Below are 23,575 nucleotides of genomic sequence, written 5' to 3' on the forward strand. Positions count from 1 at the left end.
TGATGAAGAAATAGTGCATGTACAGCAAGGATTTATAGAAAATGCGTGCTATTTTTTAGTAAAGTATGTTGAAATCATAAAGTGAATATATAAGATTTGGTTTTTTGAATATTCAGGAAGAACAGAAATGAAAGCAATTTCTGTACCTATCACTTCACCCACTGTAATCAGTAGAAAAATGTTCAGTAGAAATACAATCAGGATGACATTTGATTATTATTATGTACGTGTTTATAAACACAAAAAATATTCTTTTGTCTTACTCTCCCATCATATGCACATGAAACTAAAATTGCAGGCAGCTCACTATACACTAGTGATGATAGTGAGAGAAGTTTCCTTTTCTCAAACATATGTTTTACTCTTTAATATTTGAAAAACTTGAAAATTGTGTAATGTTCAAGTGTACTGGACTAGTCTTCCAGTAAAGTACTATGTTTCAGGAATTTAAACTATGAACAGTGCTTTTGACTTGGCCCAAGCAATTTATTGTGTCGGTTGGTTAATGAGGAATCCAAGTACCTACTTGTAAAAATAACATAATAATGTTCTTTTTTGTACTTAAGCTCTGATGATTAGTAAGAGTGAGTTGTGATGGTTATACTTAATGAACACAAATTCTGTACCTCTGTTACAACTTGTCATATTTTCACTTATACAGCGGGAGGAGTTTTACCTCCCTGATGCTTTTATAGTTTAGAGTTGTAGCTTTACTATGTTAAAAGCAAATAGGCTGGAAACATTATGACAAAGCTTTGAGGTTTTCAGTAAAGGGCTCAAATATCTGCTTTTTTCTTTGTGCTGCTGTGAAGTGATAAAACAAAAGGTAACTGAAGGTTGGTACATTATGAATAATGTTAAAAGTCACGTATGCTGTGATAATGTCTGGCAGTGCTAGGCTGTGGGACTTATTTTCCAAGGAGCAAAATAAACGCATAGGAAGATAAAATTCCTGTTTTAAATTGTGTACACAGTGATAGAAAAGGTGAGCTGTACAGATAGAAAATATTATTAAATGACCATATTGATACATAGCATGTGTGTGAATATGGGCTTTCATTGATGTATTAGTAAGTCCAGAGGAGTAACACCCCCTGAAGAAAGTAAATACACAGGTTGCCAGTCAGGAGATAAAAAAAAAAGAATGACTAGACTGAAATGTTAAATTACAGTCACGCGTTTGTCAAGTACGTAGTGAGGGTGCAGAGTTGTCAAAACCATCTTAACATAGTTTATGGAATAGTATTTGTTGCTATCTTTACTCCCCCTTTCTTTATTAATTTTGAGGGAGGCTGTGACTCTTAAAAAAATGTCAATTTTGTATCAGTTATTTTAATAATACTAAACTAGTGCCAAAACTTTCCATCTTAAATTTTGATAAGAAACTAAACTTCCATCATTGCTTCATTTTCTGTTTTCATATGGTCTTTGATAGATAAATCTTCATATGCAGGTTTAAATGTAAAAGAACGTATTAGGACAGTTTGTAGAGTAACTTTTGGAATACAAAGACTCAATTTTAAAATAGATTTTAGAAGTATATGTCTTGGATGGAAATTACTTTTTTCCACCATAGCATCTTCTATGCTAGTATTATAATAGGTCTATATATTTTATGTAGATTTGGAGTTTGATGAGACCGCTGTTATAAAAAGCATATGAAAACTTTACCTACCATGGGAATAGATTGTCCTCGATATGCTGCTGAGGAAGTAAGATTCTGGAAATCATCTCTGCTTGTGTTTTCTGTGCTACAGTAAAGATCCACTAGATCTAAATAACCTTTATAAAGGATTTTTTTAAGTTTGGTTTTTTTTTTTCTTTTTTTTTTTTGTCCCTGATGCCACCTCAAATTCTTATCATAGCACTATTTGAACAAAAAAGGCTTCCTGCTTATTCTTGGAATGATGCTACTGTGACAAAAATGCCTTCTGAAGATCTTAAGAGTGTACTTATCAAGTTTAGAGTATTTGAAACTTCAGTAAAATGTTACGCTACTACTAGAGTTTTATGGAAACGTACAGTGCTTTCAAGGTTTTTCTGTCCTTCTATGATAGTTATTTAAAATGAGAGAGCAAACAACCGTTTTTGCTTGGGAGTTAACTGAAACATCCACTACAAATTTTACTCCGTCAAGTACATGAATACTTTATTATGTATGTGAAAACTTAGTGCAGTTAATTCTAAACAAATCTGTACTCAGCTCTCCCAAAGCTGTTGAAGCTATTTCTCACCAAGATGAAGCTTTTGAAAAAGTTTAAAAAATGCTAAATTGGGCATATGTAATTACAGATAAAGGAGTCAAAGTTTTTTCAAAAGTGGTGTGGCGGTATGAAAGAGAAGCTCATAATAGGAATCAAAGTTTTATCCTTCATTTTGAGAGGTTAAGCATATATATAGGTCATTTACACATGTAATTCAGTGTAACATAATTGCAATTTATAAAAAAGATTGCACTGAGCAGAGTGTCTATGAATTTTGGTAAGGAAGCTGTTGTATATACAAAGTTTAGTTGAAGCTAATGCTAAAGCAAAATAAATCTCATGACGACTAAACTGTAGTGCCTGGGTCTCTAACAATCCCCAGAGAATAAGGAAAGTTAACTTAAAATATTTTTGTTCTTCTGGTCTTAAGCCAGATGCCTTAAATTCTGAAAATCAAGCCTCAAGTGACATTCCACTCTAGTGGGAAAAGAAAGGAGAACATATACTCTAGTCCTGCAGAATCATATTTACTTCATTAACAATTAAAAAGTGTAATTTAAATACTGTACTAATGCTCTCTCATTGCTGCTACCTTGTTCGGTCACTCATTTTCTCACTCAGTCTCCTAAAGCAAGCATATTTACTTTAAAAAAAAAATCTTTTAACTGTGATGAAGGAATTAGGACTTTTGAAAATTGCAGAACGTTAGATGATCTGTTTTGTGCATTTCAGGCAAGTAGAACTTAACTGGAAATACAATTAATGAATCATTGTCCCATGTTTAGAACTTGGAATTGGCTTCCAAAACTCCATTTGGAGACAGCAAAATAAATTAATAAATTTTAATGTAATCATAGTGGTACCATCATTTCATCTTTTTAGCAGATTTGGATGAAATGCAAAAACTCTTCCAAGTAACAGTTGCTTCGGTAAATAACAGTTTTACTCTAGTATGCAGTTGTCTTAATATATTAAGTTTGGCTATTAGCGTGTATTAGGTATCTATCATCAAAGTTGTGTCATAAAATAAAAATAATATGTGCAAATTAAATGTACTGTGTTCTGCAGGACAATTATTTAGTTTAAGGCAGCATTTGAACACAACAGCTGGAAACAAGGAAAAAAGGAAATTATTTCTTCCGGTCACTGTATTGTGTATTACCTGTTCATGCTGTCTTCTTATCTTAAACTTTTCTAAACTTTAGATACTTTCTATAGAGACAGCATGGTCTTCCTTAGCAGCTAATAACATTTTTTAGGAAAGTTATTAGATGTTCATTGTGAGCAGAGATGAATGAAGACTCACTTTTTATCAATAAATAAGGATTAAATATGTCATTTAAAAATTAAGTGCAGAGTATCAATATTCTGCTGTTACTTTGGGCAAGGAATGGTGCCTTTTCTATTTCTAGGTAATTAAAAAAACCCTTGAAGTGGAAAATGCCTCTTTATAGAACAAAGTTATTTTGTTTCATGAAATCATGTTCTGTAGCCTGACCTAAAAGTCTATTAAACAATTCAGTCATGAAAACTCTGAGAATTTCCTGGCCCCTAAGTACTATCCAAAATAATCTTATAATTATTCATGTGACCCTATGAACCCAACAGCTGAAGAACAAGCAAACAAATAGGCATGGATTCAGTGTCTACAAAATTAGAAATTGAGAACTAGATTTCCGGTGCTAAAGAAAATGCTCCAAGTTGCTCTTTTATTAGCTGTATGCCATGGGTAGGATGTATAAATCTTACAGCTGTAGTAATATGCTACTAATCTTTTACAACAATATCAATTGCAATTGATTATAAATGAAAATATTTAGAGATACAGACAGAGTTCTGTTGTACTACATGTTTATGTGATACTTATGTTTCTTATTGTAGATCTAAATTGTAGACTGTTTCTGATAGATTTGGAAAGACGATTTTAGTATTCTTTCAATATAAATCCAAAATGTGTAGTTCAATAAAATCCCAATATGAATCTTTGTACAAATAATAGTGATTGTATAAATACAAAGACAGTTTTATTACATGTACTTTGTCTTTGGGCTTTGACACGTTTAGTCTAAGCTCGAGACCTTCATAAGCAATTCTAAGCAGTTCCTTTAGTTGCAGTGATACAACATCACACTGTGTAAAAACTGAATTAACCAGTGCTCTGAACTTTAACCCCTACCAGTGATTATCTTTTGACTTTTAATATCAGAGACACAGAAATGGAATAGACTGTATGCTTTCTGAATCAGTTATGGAAGTATATGTATTAAAATAAGACTTTAAAAGAACAGGTAAAGCCAGAGTTTTGCAGAAGTAGTTACAGCTAATGTTGGCAAATAGGTAAGATTGTAGAAAGAGGATGACAGACCAAACATTTAAGAGCTGGGGAGACATGATCTTCAACAGGCGTTATTTTTAGGTCTTGTGTTTCTTTCTTTGTTTTTAGGATGGTCTTGTTGACAGGAGATCTCATAAGTTTTTTGTATGCTGTGGGTTACCCCTCAAACTTACTGTCAATTTGCAGTCCAGAAATATGCAATTAAGCTTGTCATTGAGCTGTTTAAATAATCAGTTCACGCGTGTGGAGATACAGTTATTTTTAAATGTATGAGTTCTGTGGAAGCCTTTCCTCAAATGGGAAGATTACGGTTGTTAGTAAGGTACAAAATCATATGGATTTCTGCCTGTGTGATGTGTGTGTGGTTTTTTGTTTATTTGTTTGTTTCTTAGAGAAAAATCTAGACTTGCTATTGCTCTGCGTATAGAATAATAGCTGAAAAAAATAGACATGTGGGAAGGGGGCTGTTTGGTTCCTCTGCGTTGGATGTTCAGCATTCATCTGTCTTGAATGCACCAGTCACACTGTCAGTGTGAAAAAGGTGAATGTGATGCCTGTTTGAAACCTGTAATGACCTAATTAAAATAATTAATTAATGTCTACCTTTGAGAAAGTAAGCCTGTAAAGATCTATTAAGTAGACTTTTCGGTGGCTTCTGTTAGTATTTCTCGCTATTTTTTACTTGCCTTTGGAAAGCTCAGAGATCAGTTTTGATAGTAGCATCCCATTACAGTTTGATGTTCTAAAGACCTACAAGAAAAGGTGGAATTTACAATGAAAATGTTCATCTTTTGAGTTGAAATTATTTGATCATGGCATATTCAATATTCTTACATCTAAGTGGATTGACTGTGAATTATTTCAGTCTGCTTTCTGACATGGAGTTATAATCCTAATTACTGTCTATTTTAGATAATGTACTTATCTACAGTAAAACTTCTATTCTCTATTGAAAAGTCAACCCGCTAGTTTCATCTTGTTTTAAAAGCTTTTTGTAGCACAGATGAGAAGTTCTATATGAATGGAATATCTTTGTTTTTCATCAGGAAGAGGTATATATTTTTTAAAAAAGTAATATGATTTTAGAACAGGAGCATGTGTGGTGCATATACTTTTATGTTAAAAACTCAGTAGACAATTTTGAAAGCTGATAACTCAAGAAATTCCAAACCATGTGATCAGGTATTCAAAGACGTGACCCACATCAGACTAGTAAAACTATCATCTTCTCAATAAATAAAGGTGTGCATTAGCTTAGCAATTATGTTTAGAATGGGTAGTTACTTTTAGAATAAGTTTGATTCAAACAGATGTTTGAATAGAGTATATTTAATTCATTTAGTTACAAAGACATCATATGGTTTGTAAGTGAATTTGTTGATGAAAGTTTGGAGGAAGTAAGTAAGCGCACATGTAGAAAATATAAAGAGAATACTGGCTGCATGAAGAATTGACAAGAGTAGAACAGTTAACAGATATTTATCTCAGGATACTAAGTTGAGAAGTACTAGAAAAATATAAAAATCATGATTTAAACTGAAGAAGTTAGCAAGAGAACTTAATAATCAAATAATTAATAACTATTAAGAAAAATATTTTTTCACATATACTTTTGTGCCAATAGAAATATAAATAGCTGACCCACCTGACCATAAAGTGATATTTTTGGCCTTTTCTGGGTAAGATTACAGAAGTCTCTTTCACTGGCAGTGGCATTGTTTCACATTGCTGAAAAGGGATGTGAAGAGCTCCTGTGTTGTGCTTGGTGTCATCCTTTCATTTTCTCCTTAATCAAATTGAAATTTCAAGTACTGACAAACAATATTTCAAATGACAGTTAATTGATGTCTATTGTCAGCCTCTGTTTTATAATTTAAAGTGATTCTTCTTAGTAGTTATTTGGATCTAAAGTGCCTGCCATGAGAATTTTACTATTTGCTATTTTACTATTCCTTCTCCACTCGACTGCTGATTCTTTAGGAGCAGGACTTTCTGGGGGTGGAGATGCTGTGGTAAATCTGTGCCCCATTTATATCACACCGCTTTTTCTGTCTTCCAAATCTGTGAAGTCCATCTTTCGTTCGGTAACAGCTTTTAAAATAATTAGTACTGTTACCTTACAGAAATGGAAAATTAGTAAGTAATAGCAACAAAACTTTATCAAAAGTGAAAATGACACCTTGTTGGAAGTTCGGGCCTACTCTTACAATTTCTGGTCATAAGTAAATACAACTCTCAAATGTATTTGTTTTTTTTAAAACTGTATCATTATTTTCTTATGATGATGAATGAAGAGATTTCCCTAGTAAAGACATTGGTCATATACTAGAACTGAATGGGGATGCCTGATATTATTTCTGAAGAATGGGGAGTTATGCTTAGGGATTGCCTCTGCAAGATGGTTTGATCCTCATTAAATTCAGTTTCTGCTCCTTGAAATGATCTCATCCTTAACAGGATGCAATTCATAAGAAGTATTGGCTGGTGAGGTAATGCACATTCTCTAATTGCAATTGAAGCTGTAGAAAGTTCACAGAACATCGGGTAATGAATGTTAATATTTGGGCACATCTGTGCTTGTTCACTCTTTTGGCAACCTTCCAGCTGCCATTGATACAGCTCCTCATGTTACCAGGGTGAACTCGGCCGTTTTCGTGTGTGTCTTCTGCTGCTCTGAGCCATGTTGCCCAGTTACAACTTACTGTGTAAAATTTGGTACACACCAAAAATTGCTGTTGAATAAGTGCACATTGTTGCTCTGTAGCATGGTACTTTGTCTTGTGTGCTGTCCTGGCACTGTAAAGATCCACATATTCCTAGTCATTGAAGAGAGAGCGAAAGTTTGAAAAGCCTTTGAGAACAGACATTGCAAAGAGGATATTGACAAGACAGTTGCTGGGAGGGTGACCAAAAGGGACAGGTCACTGCAGTATTTTATCTAAATTGTTAGAACCTGAAGATCATTTACAGAAAAGCAAAAGGAAATATCTGGGCCACCCACAGTGACAGTAACACTAGATGTTATTAGAAAAGCCATGAGCAAATTAGAGTTTGTCCTGAGTAGGCTGGAACAAGCGTTGACTCCTGTGATGAAGAGATGCCTGAAGACCACTATTCCTTTCCTGTGATGTGTTCTTTCCTTCAGATGTGGGAGGGGACTGGACAGACTTTTCTGCACGCACCTCATCTGCCAGTCTTACACACCCTGCCCTGGGGAGAACAACTTCCTTTTGACTCAGTAGATTTATTCCTATTGTAAGGAGAAAGTGAGAGTATATGCTAGACTGAAGCTTGGCATCATGTCCCCTGTCCCCATCCATGTCCGTCCCTCCCCAGTTTCTGGGCAGTGAGGGCATAGCATGCAGTGTTTGCTTTTACTCACTGTCTAAAATTGCAAATTATGCAAGCATATCTCTTTTATAAAAATCGCAATCTTGTTAAATGCATTGAAAAAATGCACACAACGCAAAAAAAACCCTAAACGACCTTACTTCATTTTACTTTATTTCCTTGCTTTCCTCTTTTACCTGCTCCTTCTGTTGACTGCATTCAAAGCATCCTCAATGCAATGACACTTAAGTTTTTTTCTACCTCAGCTATCTACTTGGAAATCTTCCCCTTTGTCTTTTCTGATGCTTCCGTGCTGGTCTGCTGCGGCAGTAACCAAACCTTTCCATTTCTTGTATTCTCAAAGTAGTTCCTAGTTTTCTTCTTTATAGTGTCCCAGACAAAAGATGAACAACGCCTGTGAGCCACACCACCCTGAACGTGCCTGAACCACCCTATAGTGAATAGTGCATTTGTCAAGTACTGGGCAAAATTATAGCGGTATTGATTACTGTGTGTATTTATTTTGAGCAAGGTTTTCTCCCCACCCTCCTCTCCCGCCCCAAGGTAACAGTGTTCCTAGTATGTCACGGGGTCCACTTCAGATTGTACCATGGCACGGTATTCTCTTATTTTCTAGGCGTTTTTTCAAATACAAAACAGCATTTCAGCAGTCAAGGGTATTTTAAGGAATTTTTCCATTACGAAAATTAGCATCTCGGCAGTCAAGATATTCTGTTTAAGCACCATGTGAAAATACATAGAGAGCAAGATAGGAGCAATTTAAGATGTAGAGAACACTGTTAACCCCCGATGTTCTGAACAGTCTTTGCACAATTTCATATATTTCAGTGCGAATGTGTGTTTATAGCTCCAGCTTTCTAGCTGATGAGTTGCTACTGCAGCTCAGATTACCAGATCTCCCAAGGCTATTCTTTGTCATCCTGACACGCTGTAGCGGATGGTGACTGTGTCACACTGTGCCAAAACAATGCTATTTCTTGAACACAAATGCAAACCTGCACCAAATGGCTGTGCTTCAGCAGAAGTCCCTTCAGGTGATGGCAGTTCCGTTGGTAAAGCTGCAGGCAGGCCCGATGGCAATTGCCATTGCTGAAACCCTATCAGTTCTGCTTTGCAGGGCAGTCCTTGGCTTGCAGAGCCAGCGGTAGGGTGACGTGCAAATACATCTCCAAAAACTGTTGAGTGTGAAGAAAGGCATCATGATATGTAACCCTTTATTTATTTTATTTTATTTTATTTTATTTTATTTTATTTTATTTTATTTTATTTTATTTTATTTTATTTTATTTTATTTTATTTTATTTTATTTTATTTTATTTTATTTTATTTTATTTATTTTATTTTATTTTAATCTGAGATGGTTGTTAATACTTTAAGAATGTTGTCTGTTAGCCAAAAAAGATGGATCATGAGATGCTGGGAGAGGATTCGTGGGAATTTTTGAGTTTGACCCCAACTTGCAAAACTGTAGTTGCTTCCAGATAGCTGTTTCCATATTTGCCACAGTGTACCTAAGGAGAAACTCAGCAATAGAGTATTATGACAAACAAGAAATCAGGGAAGCTTGGGATAGGTAGTGAATGTCATGCAAATTTGAGTGGCAGTACTAAAGCTTTTGGATGAATATTTGACATCATCCACTTCATCTTGAATAGTAAGTTAGGAATGGAATTTAATTGACCACACATTTTGTCCCTTGCCCTACTGGTCTTGTAAAATACCAGAACGTAGTAAGACACGTAGCCAAAAATTTGATCAGCTGTTCTGGTGTGTGCTTATTTGGTCACAAGCTGACAAGTGCCACCAAGAAGATAATGTTCTAACAGTCTAAATGTCTAGCTTTTGTACTCCAAACACTGAAAAATACTAAGAAAAATGCTCAAATTAGTTCAACGTCTCAAAAGCATTTCTAAAGTTCTCACCTATTTGATTGCTAAGGTGAACAAGACATGTCGATACACAGAGCTAGTCCTGACAGAGCAGACCTTTCTGCTGTTCACAGCATCATCTCTATCTAACACAGTAACATCCTTTAGCTTTGAACAACCTGCATAACTGTGTGAGATATGGGGCTCTGGCATGTCATCTCGAGAAACTTAAGTACATAATATAAAGAAAGACAGGTATATACACTGTTGTAGACATAATAGGAGGTGCATTCAGTATTTAGTGTATTTCAGTTCTCATCATTGATACATAATCAGAAATTGTTACAACAGATTCAGGTTTTAGAAAGTCCATGAATTAAAGATTTCCTTCTTCCTGAAAATCAGAAAACTATACATGTTAAACTTGTGGCACCCCATTCTTTTTCTTCCATGAAAGTTATGTAGGGATTGTCAATCTTTGATTGATCTTTTTGAGTGCAGAACATTTGCAGTGATACACATTTGAACCCAATACTGGAACCATTAATGCATAGTAACATGAAGATTCTGTCCTGAAACAGAGAGATGGTGTAAAATTGTAAAAAAAAGAAAATTCTGATAAATTTATCAATTTGTTTAAAAAATATATTGTTTGTACGTATTTGCAATTTTGCCAAAGATTTCACTTTTTTGCAGGGGAAGTTTGAGTCATAATGAAGTTGCATACAGATGATTGTTAACTTACTGCTCAATATTAAATTTTTTTTTATTTTAGGCTTATATTGCATCTACATTTTCTTGCAATTAGGCTAAAATATTTTTCAAAATTTGAATTAGTGACTTTAGCAGTGGCGATAGAAAATACAATACGACCATTTTTGCTGTAGCTTTTAAAGTTTTCTTTTATTAAGAGAGTTGTGTTTTTTCCCTTGACATTACAAACATCCATCTGTACAGAGCCTGACTCCTTGCTGTCGTCTTAACCAAATTTTGTAGTGAATTTCCCTGCAGAGATGCCTGAGCTTTCTGAGAGCGCAGAGAGGAAGCTGATGAAGGAAGCGCTATAACTAGATTCTGTAGTGCTGTGAGCAATAAGCACGCAGAAGCAAGTAAGCCTTCTCAGAAATGGGATCGCTGGCAAACACAGTGCTGAGAAATGGCCAATTTATTTGGAGCTAGCTTAGGTCAGAAAGCTGCAGGGCTTTTCTGGAGCTCGCCTTCAGAGCACTGTCCGAGTGTCTTTGTACCTGTGATGTTTACTCAGAAAAGATAATTGTAAATGAAAAGTGGAGAATTGACTGTACAAAATAGTGTGATTCATTTCTATTTTGGCAGAGCAGGAATTCTTTTTGAAAAGACGAGCTAGATTAAAACCAAGGTCAGTAATTATTCTGTATTGGCTTAGAAATCTGTATGAGTTCACAGGACCTGACTTTAAATCCCAGATCAGTGGCAGACATTTTTTCATAGATTGGTCTGATTTTCAGCATTTCTGCAGATTCCAATTGACAGTTGTTTGTTCCAACATCTTTGAAAATAAAGTCGTTAGCAACTTAGCATTGTTCAGAGAGTAATTAAGTGACTGGTTCTCTCACAGTGAACTAGATCAAGGGATAAATGTTAAAAATAATTATGTCCAAAATAATTATGTCTGAAAGAAATGTTCCTCAGGCTATGGCCTCGCTCTTGTTTAAACAGAATAATGTTGGGTGGTATTTTGAGATTAATTAGATGACTGATTTTTCAGGTAAGAGTGTTAGGAAAAGTAATTATTAATAGAAATTTCATTAGGAAATTTGTTTCCACTTATAAAATAATACCATTTTTTCAAAAGATGATAATAGTAAGGAGTAATTGGAGAAAATTCTTTCATTTTTGTTTTAAAAAAACCCCAACCCCACAGCATCCTTAGAAGAAACTGGCCAGTGACAAGTGCTGGCTCTAGGTAGGCAACATCTTTACAAAAAAGCATTTCTTAATCTATTCTGCATTTGTACTTTAGCAGTGATCTTGGAATGTCATGTGCTAATAATCAGTGGATATGGTCATAACCTGAATGAGATAAATCTGAGAAAACTCAAGATCCTTCAGAAAATGATGCGGCTATCAGCATCACCTCTTTTTTTAAAACTTTATCGAATAAATGCTCCAAAGCGTGATGCTGGAGTGCCATTTTGGAAGACATAAAACTGATGTATTGAGTAACTGTGCATTAATGCTTGATTGTTTTGTTCTGAGCAAATTCCTATTCCAGTTAAGTGTGTTTCCTCTTTCAGCCCCCCTCCCATCCACCCAAATTCACTTTACATGTTCCTTTGTTTCTACCCGAAGCGCTTTTTTCATAGCAGACTGCTGTCATATTCCGTGCTATAGGTACTTGAATTACATTGTTGTGGAATAAATCCATGTAAAAGGGATTGGAACAGTCCTTGGTCATGACTTCCAAGAGATCACTGTTAGCTTCACTTGGTCAATATTAATGAGGGTTTTCTTCTGAAAAACCTGCAGTGCAAAAATGAAAAATCACCATCAGAATTTACTCATTTTAATGAATTTTTTCTTGGAACAGAACAAATTTGGAAAGAGCAGCATTTCCTGTGATGTTACTGTGTTTAGGCTCGTATGTTCTGTAAAACCTTTGTGTTTTCCAAGGAGATGTTTAAGTGATCTTCAAGACATACTGTGCTGAGAGTTATTACTTGTTAAAATACCATTCTGGTTTACAGGCATTTAATATTGCTTTAAAAATGTGCAACAAATAAAGGCTTTGTGTCTCAGGAATGCTGTGCATGGGCTGTCGGCAGCCCTTTGTAATAGAAATGCTCTGTAGGTAAACAGCCAAGAAATCGGACTGCAATGTATAGTACTAACCAAGCATATGTGTGTATATATATATACACGCCTCCTACATTTCAGTATTTCATTTTGATCATTCAGGACATATCAATGGAGGGTTTTAGAAAGAGTTTGGACAGATGCCGGTCAGAAACAACGCAGTGAGTTATTAAAACCCCATTAGGGCCTATTTCCTGTTATTTTTACAGTGTAGTAGCAATAAGCATAATTTTTCATGGCTGTTCTTTACAATTAACTTTTTGGGTACATATATTCTTTATTATTATAATAAAGTAAGAAAAACTAAGCCTGCTTCCTAATAACAAAAATCTTTGCTCTGTTCTTAATTCCAATTTCTGGGTTTCATATATGTCAAGCAGCTGCTAGGTGTTTGGCACAATGGTAACGTGCCCCCAGGTTCTAAGCTAAATTCCTGAGGCAGAAAAAATGTGAAAAGAGAAACAAATAAAAGATTACAGTAAGCGGGAAGGGATACATGTAAGTTTAAGAAATCAGAACAGTTATTTTTGTGAACTGTATTTCCAGTACAGCAGCACCCGTCAACTCCAGCTTCATTTTGGGGGAATATTCGTCATAAGCTGTAGGGCTAAGAATGGCTGTGGCGTTTAGGTTTCTGCCGCTTTTACGTAGTAAACCTGCAGTAATGTGTGTAGAGAAAAGGACATAACGTAATTTGCAACTGTAGTGATGATTAAACAGAAGAAAAGATTATAAGAGAAAATTGTGGAGCAGTTTCAAGGCTAGCATGAGTTACTTGTTCTTATAGTTATTTTTAAAGAATATCTTAAGTAAATATGTCTGTTGTCACTGTAAGAAAGTTTTATTGCCTGAAGGTTATCAATAAGTTAACTTGCAGATACCATTTTAAGTTACTAGAAGCAAAAGTGAGGGTTTTCTAAAGTAAAGTTTTTATGATTTATTGTATATGTTATTAAGAGCAAAAAATCTATTTTGTTTCCATTTATTTTCCAAATATGGACTTGGTTATAAAACTACGAGGCTGCAATTCCTCCTGAATTTAATCTTTACTTTAATGTTAATTTTCATTTTTGATTTGGAGGACATGTTTTTCTGCTGTAGTATTCTGAAAAATTGTATGTTGCAAGTAATTTTTATTTTCTTTTTACTTAACATTAAAACCTCTTTAAAAATAGAAGAAAGAAAAAATCTATCAAAGCCATAGTATACTTTCACTGGAATACCAGTGTGTTAGTATCTGGAGGTACCTGATTTAGCTCATTTGTTATCTTAAAAGTATAATGGGGGGAAAAAAAGTATTAGAATGTATGGTTTTATTGTATAAGTAAATCTTAAGGTATTATAATTGCATATAAGTGTTACCATTTACATGTTTGCTATTTACAGTGGTATAGGTAAGAAAGTTCACCCTAAACTCCTTGTAAGCATCAGTACTTTGCACTACTTAAAAAGAAATTTGAATTACATTTAATATTGCAACGCTTTTAGATCCAGATACTGTCCTCAGTTTCTTGTGAGTTACTGCTCAATATGTAGCATGTGAGATACTGCAGCATCAGACTCCAGATGGCTTTGAAATCTTTTAATTTGATATGGAAGGCAAAAGTGAATCAGGAGCGATATGCCCCTGTGTATCATTGTTTTTTGACAGGTAGCTGTCAGTTCAGTGCTGCATTTTACTCTTTTTGGTTCACATTCATTTTTAATTACAGTAATCATTTTTTGGTAACGATATAGATAGATATAACTACATCTGCCAGGATGAACTGTAAGCCCTGGCTTGGAATCAACTTGTCTCCCAGGCAGGATTAAGTTTCCCCAACTGTCTGGTGCAATCTCACTGAAAGGTGATTTTCCCTATCAGTTACCTGAGGGATATGTTCCTATTCTGATTGTTTCAGTTCTCTTCATTGGCTGATGAATGTACGCGTTCTGAGTTTGTATTTTTTCGCAACCTCATCTGTGTGCAGCAGAAGTAACACATTCAGAGCTTTAACACATCAAAACAAACAGTATTTGAAAATGTTATATGAAGCGCGGAGTCTTTGGAGACAGCTAGTGCCCTGAAGTCTACTTTATACAAAAGAGATTAACGCCATTATTCTATGTATAATCTCTCCAGCAAAACACTGTCGCCTATTTCTGTCAACAAATGGTTTCTTTGCTTTGGGAGCTGAAAGAAATTTTAGTTGTGTAGGCAACAGAACAGGCCTTTATAAGTTGCAGAACCCAATTTTAAAAATATTTGGTAAGGTAGCTGTAGTTTTGAGAAGTTAAATTATTTTCATTAACTAAATATTTTTTTAAACAAGGAAAAAAGACTAATTATGTCTGCTATGTGTGTCACACTCACAGTCCGTGCACTATTTTGCAGTACATCTTTTGGAAAGGTGTGTCATACGCACATCCCACTCTGCCTTGCAGGCACTTACCTGACGAAAAGGTCTGCACGTATCCTATCCAGATAACATGTGCTCTGAGGGTGCATTTTCTTTCTGAATAAAGGCAGAGATGAGCAGTGTTCTTACTGAGAGTCTCAGAGTCCATAAAACTGTTGTATACCAAAGAAAAGAAGATCAAAAGCCTCAAGTAAAGGCTTAATATTTCTAGAAGCCTTGGACCATATAAATTCTGGAAAATTTGCGGGGAGGAAAAAACCAAAAAAGATAGATACGACACCATTTGACTGTGTAATGAATCACAGAAGCCGTATTTCTAATGGAATTGAGTTATAAAAGTCATAGTCAACATGCGAAAGATTTTTTTTTTATTGTTTTATGGTAATAAATATGTCAGTGCTCTTTTTCAAGTCATTGAATTACATTACTAGTTAATAAATTATTATATTTTGCATAAAATTTTACCATTTTCCCCAATAAATTTTTAATACAAAAATTAAAGCTAAGAAATATGTACTTTACCAAATATTGCATTTTATTGGATTTTCTGGTTTGTGGCAAAAAATAAATAAGCAGTAAAAAATGTGCCAAATTTTGAATTCAGTAGCTGAATCGGAGCTTCTGCTGTTCTCAGTTTTGTTACTTGGATGAAAGAATTACATCATCATTCACAACGTCTGTTTGTAGAGGATCAGGTACCTCGCGGGAGCGCAGGGCGTTTGAGCCCTCCTCACTTCCATGGCAGGGCAGAAGTGGACCCGTGTGCAGGTCCCTGTGCCAGGAGCCGCTTCCCCGCTTGGTTATGTGGCTGACATGTATGTGTGCTGGGGTGAGGGTGCCGGTGCCTCTGACATGTGGCGTGCACAGACTGTGCAAACAGTTTCTTATCATTTGACTGAGCACATGTGTGCTTGCGTTGTAGGACTGGATGCGATTTCTGCCACGTTGATGGATAGCTGTATTTTGTTCATATGTGGGGAAGGATGGCAATAAGAAATAAGCCATTAATCACAAAAAATAGACGCTAAGCCATCAGCTTGTGTCTTGGGCGCATCTAAGGACTGATGGGGAAGAACCCGATAAAAATTTTCTCAGCACGTGTCCTGGTAACAGTTATAATGCCCTTTCCCTATGTTAATTTTTAGTTTGGTAGTTTACACTTTGTTATTACAAAGCACAGATCATTGAAACAAATTATTAATCAGTAAGTCAGCGTACAAGAATGCAAAGAATCAAGTCTCTCCTTGTATGCTAAATGAAAAGATTTCTTCCAGATTCTTGCTTTGATCATTAGACTCTTTTAAATAAGCAAACATTACTTAGTTGCTAAGCCACAGACTGAAGTTCATTAGTGTGTTAGCACAAATATTGGAAAAAGACTACTAAACCAATATTAGATAGAGGACCTGTGCGTAGGCTGGAAGTAATGCAATGAACGTGACACCAGAACATTTTGAAAGATTGCTCACAGTGATTAAAACCATTTCTGTTTGCAAAAACCCGCCCCACGCAGCAAGAAAAAGTGCAAACCCTGCGTAGATCTGTTTTTCTGCTACTGATATCTGTAAGACTTTACTGAACGTACAGTAGGTTTAATAGTCTTATGAATAATTTTGTGTATATTCTTTATTTTAAATGTTGCCCAGATGTGTTGATGTGGCATTTTTTAATGATTTTGAATCATTAGATTGAAATGATTTTTAATGATTTTCAATCATTAGATTGAAAGCCAGAATGCTATCTTATTTAAATATCTGGCTTGCGAACGCATCTCAAAAATCTTCGCAAATTGGTGTTGGATTCATAGATATTTCAGGTTTAATGCATAAATGCAGTGTTTTAACTCAGTGCCTTTTTGCAGAGGCTGTTGAACTTTACAAGTCATGCTACTTCGGAATTTGTTGGTGTTCGGTTTATTATCTTAGGTAAATGAACTAACAGTTCATGCTTTTGCATTCTTCACAGATCTTCAATACAGTGAGAGAAGAAGGAGCAGAAGATGCTTTTGAATATTTTCCTTATCTTCTGAGAAAGCTCCCAACGTTTGCTACAGACTGTATATGCAAAGATGGTGGGTTTTGTGTAGAACCATGTGTAACAGGTGCATACTGTCAATATCGTGCCACTTTACAGAGGACTGCACTCTCTAACTATATAACTGGTGCTTTACTAGAAGCAACTACATCATTAGGAGCAAGAAGTGGTCTTTTAAATATCTTCGGAGGATCAACTGGAAGAACAATGCTTAAAGGTAATGATTTAATTTTTGAACCCTGTCCACTTTAAGTATGGGATGTACTGCAAAATATATACTGCTATGTAATATTCTGTAGTTTATATACTCACATATGAAGTTAACAGATAAAAAAGATTTTCATGTTTTCAAAGTTTTTCCTTTGCAATCATAATGTGCCATAATGACTAGCTAAATTAGTTTAATAAAATAAAAATGCATGCAAAACTGAAAAGATTCTTATTACAAAACAAAAATCTTTTCAGTTGTTTTTTTTTTTCTTTTTAGAAATATTCCCGTCTGCATCCAAAGTTAATGCCTAAGTGATTTTTGTTAGGGTGTTTCTTTGTATAGTATTTCTCATTGACCAAGTGCTTCTGCTGAGAAAGGAGTATATACTCAGTTATTATTGTTTTCATTATACAGCTAGCTGTCAGCATAGCACTGTGTGGTAAGTATGTACAATTCATTACTGACCGATTGTTGGTCTTCTCCTGGATCCATCATCTTTCCAGTACTGGATCATTTCAAATAACATGGGTATTGTCCATGTGGAAAACACATATTGGAGGATGGATGTTATGTACTAACTTTCCATGCTGATCATCCTCATGTGCAGTAAGAATACCATTTTGTGATTTAGTTTGGTCAGGTTTTGAAGTTAAACAGGACAAAGGCATTCTTGGTACAAATTCATCGCATTAAAACAGGGTTTTTTACAGAATAGTAACTGCGTTTTACATTCATTTTTAATTAATGCCTTGAATATTTCCTAAGGTACTCAAGCATTTTGGGATTTGTCATCATCTGATGTACTGTAACAAAAGCATGTAGTGTCTCAGTTGTACAGTTGGAGAATAAATCGTGGATATTATGGCTAGCTGAAAATTTTACAGTAATATGACAAAATCAGTACAGAATTCTCAGTGCAGTTGCTTAACTAGTGCAGATATTGAACTTATATTTACAGACAAATAATGATACAGTTTGTGCTCAGATCAGGTTGTCTTATTTTTATATCAGAATGTCCCTTTCTAGTTTGAATTAGTCTCTCTTCAGGTGAATTGAATGACAGAGAGGGGCACGAAAATGGTATGAGAACAGGTAGAGATGACAAACTAGCAGCTGAGTGAATTTCAGCAGTATGTTCAGCAGCATTACTAGCTTCACATACCCTCATTGTCTGTGAGGGACAGGTACGTACAGTACAGTGTCCTATTTTGGTAGGGCGTTTCCTTTTTATTATTATTTTTTCTATTTTTATTTGTTCCTGGGAGACGAGTGCTTAAGAAAAACAAACATGTGCATTCCTGTGACAGCTCTGGAAAGTAAGATTAAAGAACTGAGCCGTGTACTTAGTGGTGCAGTGTGGTGGACCTTCTTCCTACAGAGTGGGAGAAGGGAGCACAGGGTTTTGATGCCCCAGACCTGATCGAGACTCTAAGGATGCTCTGTCCCCTGAGTACAAATGTCATCCTCCATGGGGCATGTTGCTGCAGTGCCCGAAAAGCCCAGCTAGTGACTGTCACCATAGAGCTGGAGGCTCCGCCTGAGTTCTGAAGCTGGAACCAGCAGCAATTAGCTCAGGCTCACTGACATGCTAATATGGCTGTATCTTTTTATAGAGCCTGAGCTAATGACTGCATGCGTGTGCTCTGTGTACAGCACACTTTGCACTAGTTTGGGGATCTCTGTGGCGCCTGTATTGCATGGTGTATGCTTCTGTTGTCGTATTCTGAGGCCAAGCAAGTGAGACCTTAAAGAAAAAGCAAAGAATTGCAATTCCACAGACAACCTGTGTAGACAGTAGAGGTTTGATTTATTGTAGAGATTTGATTTACTGTCTAGGTATGACTTACTGTAGTGGTCTCTGGTGAGGAAGAGATGTGCTGCAGCTTTGGAGTGTTGCAGTTTTCTGGATGTCCATGTTCAGGTATATCACAGTGATTCAATATAGCTAAGAAATGACAAAGCTATCGTAACAGAGTCTTCTCTGAAAACATTTACAGAGTGTTACTTGGCGATGTTATTAACTGAGACATTAGCATTAGCAAGGAATCCAGCAGTATTCTGAATTCAGAGCTGCAGTTATCATTCATGGGTGTGTACCTTTTAAGAAAGAAAATTGTCCTGTCCGTGCAGATTGATAAAAACGTTATTTTCATCTGTCTGCCATCCTCTCTTACTGATGGATTTAACATCAAAGGTAAGCTAATCTCATCTAAACCTGAGGACTTTTAATTAACATGGGTAACAACTCTGTTGTCAAATGCAGTGGAGGATTTATCACAGGATACAGCATATCACTGTAACGCTTCACTTAGTAGTTGTTTGGAGATGTTGAAAAGGGTATCTATTGGTCGTGTTGTGGTTTAATAGTAGTTGTGGTTTAACCCTGGTAGGCAGCTAAGTGCCATGCTGCCACTCACTGCCCCCCATCCCCTGGAGGGATGGGGGAGAGAATTGGAAGGGTAAAAAGTGTGAAAATTCATGGATTGAGATGAAAGCAGTTTAATAGATAAAGAAAAAGCTGCTCATACAAGAAAGTAAAATATTTGTTCACTACTTCCCATCAGCAGGCAGATATTTGGCTGTTTATGGGAAAACAGAACTTCATCATGTGTAACGGTTGCTTGGGAAGACAAATGCCGTAACTCCAAATGTACCCCCTTCTTCCTCTTTCCCCCTGCTTTTATTACTGAGCATGACGTCACGTGGTATGGAATATCCTTGGGTCAGTTGGAGTCAGCTGCCCTGTCTGTGTCCCCGTTGAACTTCTGTGCTCCCTCAGCCTACTTGCTGGCAGGGCAGCATGAGAAACAGAAAAGGCCTGATGCTGTGCAAGCACTGTCCAGCAATAACTAAAACATCCCTGTGTTATCTACACTGTTTTGGTCACAAATCCAAAACATAGCCCCATGTGAGCTACCCTGAAGAAAATTAACTCTGACCCAGCCAAAACCAGTACAATAGTGAAGGCGATATTTCCATCAGCACTTGCGGTTTGGAGACCTGTTGTGCATTTCGTCAGGGCCCTACCAGCCTTTCTCAGACAAGACAGCAGTATATCGAAGTTAAGAGAGACCAGGGAGATGAAAATAAATATTTGCTTTCACAGTCAGAGGTTGTGAGTGCCCATGCAGTAATTTCAGTGCTTTGCACTGCCCTGAATTAGTATCAGCAACAGGAAATTAGCATTATATCTTTTAGGTTAGGTTTCTTCACGTTGCTCAGCCTGTTGAAGAATGGAGGGAAGATGCCTTCTCTGATTTTGTTTCTACTGTTGTGATCAGGAATAGCAAATGTTTGTCGTTGCTGTGTTTCACAAGCTGTGACAGGACAGGTTTTCAAGTGTTGGCTTGCTTCCACAAAAACTTAAAGCATAGGTTCTCAGGTCTTTGTATTTAATTTATTTTTTCATTTTTGTATTAGAACATGTCTTACAGTTTTTCCTTTAAAATTGTACTTAAAAAAGGATTTGCAATCTAGGAAGATGTCCTAGTACAATCTAAGATTCAAACATAAAGGTCCTGATGGAAGTGCAGGAGAGCACAGATGTGATGAAAGAAGGAAATTATAGACATCTGGTTTGTGCAGGATAGTGCAGTGTAGAGACACTTGACCTGTTGCTGACTTATTCAGACCTGAACTGGAGTAATGTCATGATGCAGGGAAATCCCCTATAGTGGTTGGTTTGAAAAAAATTTAGGCAGCCTCAGTTAATAATCCTAAACATGACCTTTTCTGGTGATGTTACTAGCTGAGATGGTGCTAGTTAGAGCGTGATTGCTCCATACTTCATTCTACAGATGTAGGCATGCCCAATGGCAGAAAGCATGTTGATTACTTGAAACAAATAAAAGAAAGCACTAGCAAATGAAAATGCGAACACCAATAGCACTGACGTAGGTGGAACTAGAATGAATTATGAAAACAAGATTATATAGATTTATTTTAAAATACCTTCAAAAGTAATTTGCAATGTTATATAAGCATAAATAAAAGAATTCTTGAACTATCTACTAAGTGTTCTACCACTCAGAAATTTGAACTCAGACTTCCTTTGTGTCCTATAAATGTTGTAATACCTAAAACCATTGTGAATAAAAGCTGAAAGAAGTGGTGATTTATTATTATTATTATTATTCATATTCATAAATTATGAAGTAATTATGGGAAAACATTATTGAGGTGGATCCAGTTCAACAGATCTTTACCTTGTAAAGATGCGCTACATAAAGGTGCTATTGAAGTCTCGCTCTACTGCATGTTACTACTTACAGTGTTAGACAATGACAAATACTCTTGCGTATTAGAATAAAAGTTTGTGTAAACTTTTACTGAGGCTCTGAACTGATGGTAGGTGTCAATGCTGGCATCAGCTTTGATCATCTCTCTCTTCTTCTTGGGTTCTTGTTCCTAGAAACTGATTTAACTTCAAAAAAATCCTGTAAAAGAGGAGAACAATAAAGGGCAAAGTCACTTTGGCCTAGTAGTGCCACTGAGTGCACCATTTTATCAAGTTGTGTCCTGAGTCAGAGATCTCTAAATTGCCTTAGATATTTGTATATGTGTTATGAATTTCAGTACAATGACTTAATAGGACTTCATCAAAATGTTTACCTATAACGTAGGTTTACAACTGTGTTTAAAACATGCTGTGATTAATATTTTAGTACATTGCCATGTACTTTATTTAAACATATCATAGAATGATAGAATGTGTAGGGTTGGAAGGGACCTTTAAAGGTCATCTAGTCCAACCCCCCTGCAGTAAGCAGGGACATCTTCAACTAGATCAGATTGCTCAGAGCCTCATCAAGCCTGGCTTTGAATGTCTCCAGGGATGGGGCCACCACCACCTCTCTGGACAACCTGTTCCAGTGTCTCGCCACCCTCATTGTAAAGAACTTCATCCTAATGTCTAATCTAAACCTACCCTGCTCTAGTTTAAAACCATTGCCCTTCGTCCTATTGCTACATGCCCTTGCAAACAGCCCCTCCCCAGCTTTCCTGTAGGCCTCCTTCAGGCACTGGAAGGCTGCTATAAGGTCTCCCTGGAGCCTTCTCTTCTCCAGGCTGAACAACCCCAACTCTCGCAGCCTGTCTTGATAGGAGAGGTGCTCCAGCCCTCAGATCATCTTCGTGGCCCTCCTCTGGACTCGCTCCAACAGGTCCGTGTCCTTCTTGCGCTGAGGGCTCCAGAGCTGGACACAGTACTCCAGGTGGGGTCTCACGAGAGCAGAGTAGAGGGGGAGAATCACCTCTCTGGATCTGCTGGCCATGGTTCTTTTGATGCAGCCCAGGATGCGATTGACCTTCTGGGCTGCAAGCACACATTGTTGGCTCGTGTCCAGCTTTTCATCTACGAGTACCCCCAAGTCCTTTTCCGCAGGGCTGCTCTCTATCACATCATCCCCCAGCCTGTATTGATAGCAAGGATTGTCCCGACCCAAGTGTAGGACCTTGCACTTGGCCTTGTTGAACTTCATAAGGTTTGCTCGTGTCCACCTCTCTAGCTCGTCCAGGTCCCTCTGGATGACATCCTGTCCCTCTGGCACATGAACCACACCACTCAGCTTAGTGTTGTCGTCAAACTTGCTGAGGGTGCACTTGATCACACTGTCTATGTCATTGATGAAGATGTTGGAACAGCACCGATCCCAGTACGGATCCCTGAGGGACACCATTTGTGACCCCTCTCCATCTGGACATCGAGACATTGACCACCACTCTCTAGATGTGACCATCCAGCCAGTTCCTTATCCACCGAACAGTCCACCCATCAAGTCCGTATCTCTCCAACTTAGAAGGATGTTGTGATCATTACCTTTGTGCAGGCATTATGCAAATACATTCTAAAGTTAAGAGGATTCTATTTTTATTTGATTGAAAAATATGGATTATTTTAGTAATTCTAGTTTTATTTTGTAAAATGTTTGGGAGTAGGAGGGTTGTATATGCATCTTATTCTAAAATTACTAGTGACAAATGATTTGAAGAAAAAGGTCTTTTAATAATGTATATGAAACAAGAATGGGTGGGCTACTGAATTCCACACTTCATGATTTCTGAATTGCTCTAAGGGGCAGCCCACATAGAGATTGTGTCTTGTGCCAAAGATATATAACATAATAGCAAGGTCCATGTCAAGTAGATGTGTATCTTTCACCATGCAAAACCATTCCTCAGCTTTGCTATGAGTTAAGCTGCAGTACGGACATGAAACTGTGGACACAATTTAGATGGTTGTCAACTCTGGAGTAATTATTACTGCACTTGGAACGACTTTCGAGACAGTTCTTAAAAAGCTTCAAAAGTGGAAGTGAATCTGTTTATTAAAACCAGTC

The 23,575-nt window shown here is 36.6% G+C and overlaps 1 protein-coding gene across 2 annotated transcripts in view; it reads left to right on the forward strand.

The window, feature by feature from the left end:
• The window catches only part of PLCE1 (phospholipase C epsilon 1), a 139,583-nt gene that overhangs the window by 26,806 nt on the left and 89,202 nt on the right, over positions 1–23,575 (forward strand). For both annotated transcript variants that reach the window (XM_063337769.1, XM_063337770.1), the window contains exon 2: positions 16,958–17,243. In XM_063337769.1, coding sequence (XP_063193839.1) covers positions 16,958–17,243 — 286 coding nt within the window. The remainder of the gene's footprint in view (positions 1–16,957; positions 17,244–23,575) is intronic.

The sequence above is a fragment of the Chroicocephalus ridibundus genome, chromosome 6 (assembly GCF_963924245.1).
Source record: "Chroicocephalus ridibundus chromosome 6, bChrRid1.1, whole genome shotgun sequence".
Lineage (NCBI taxonomy): Eukaryota > Metazoa > Chordata > Aves > Charadriiformes > Laridae > Chroicocephalus > Chroicocephalus ridibundus.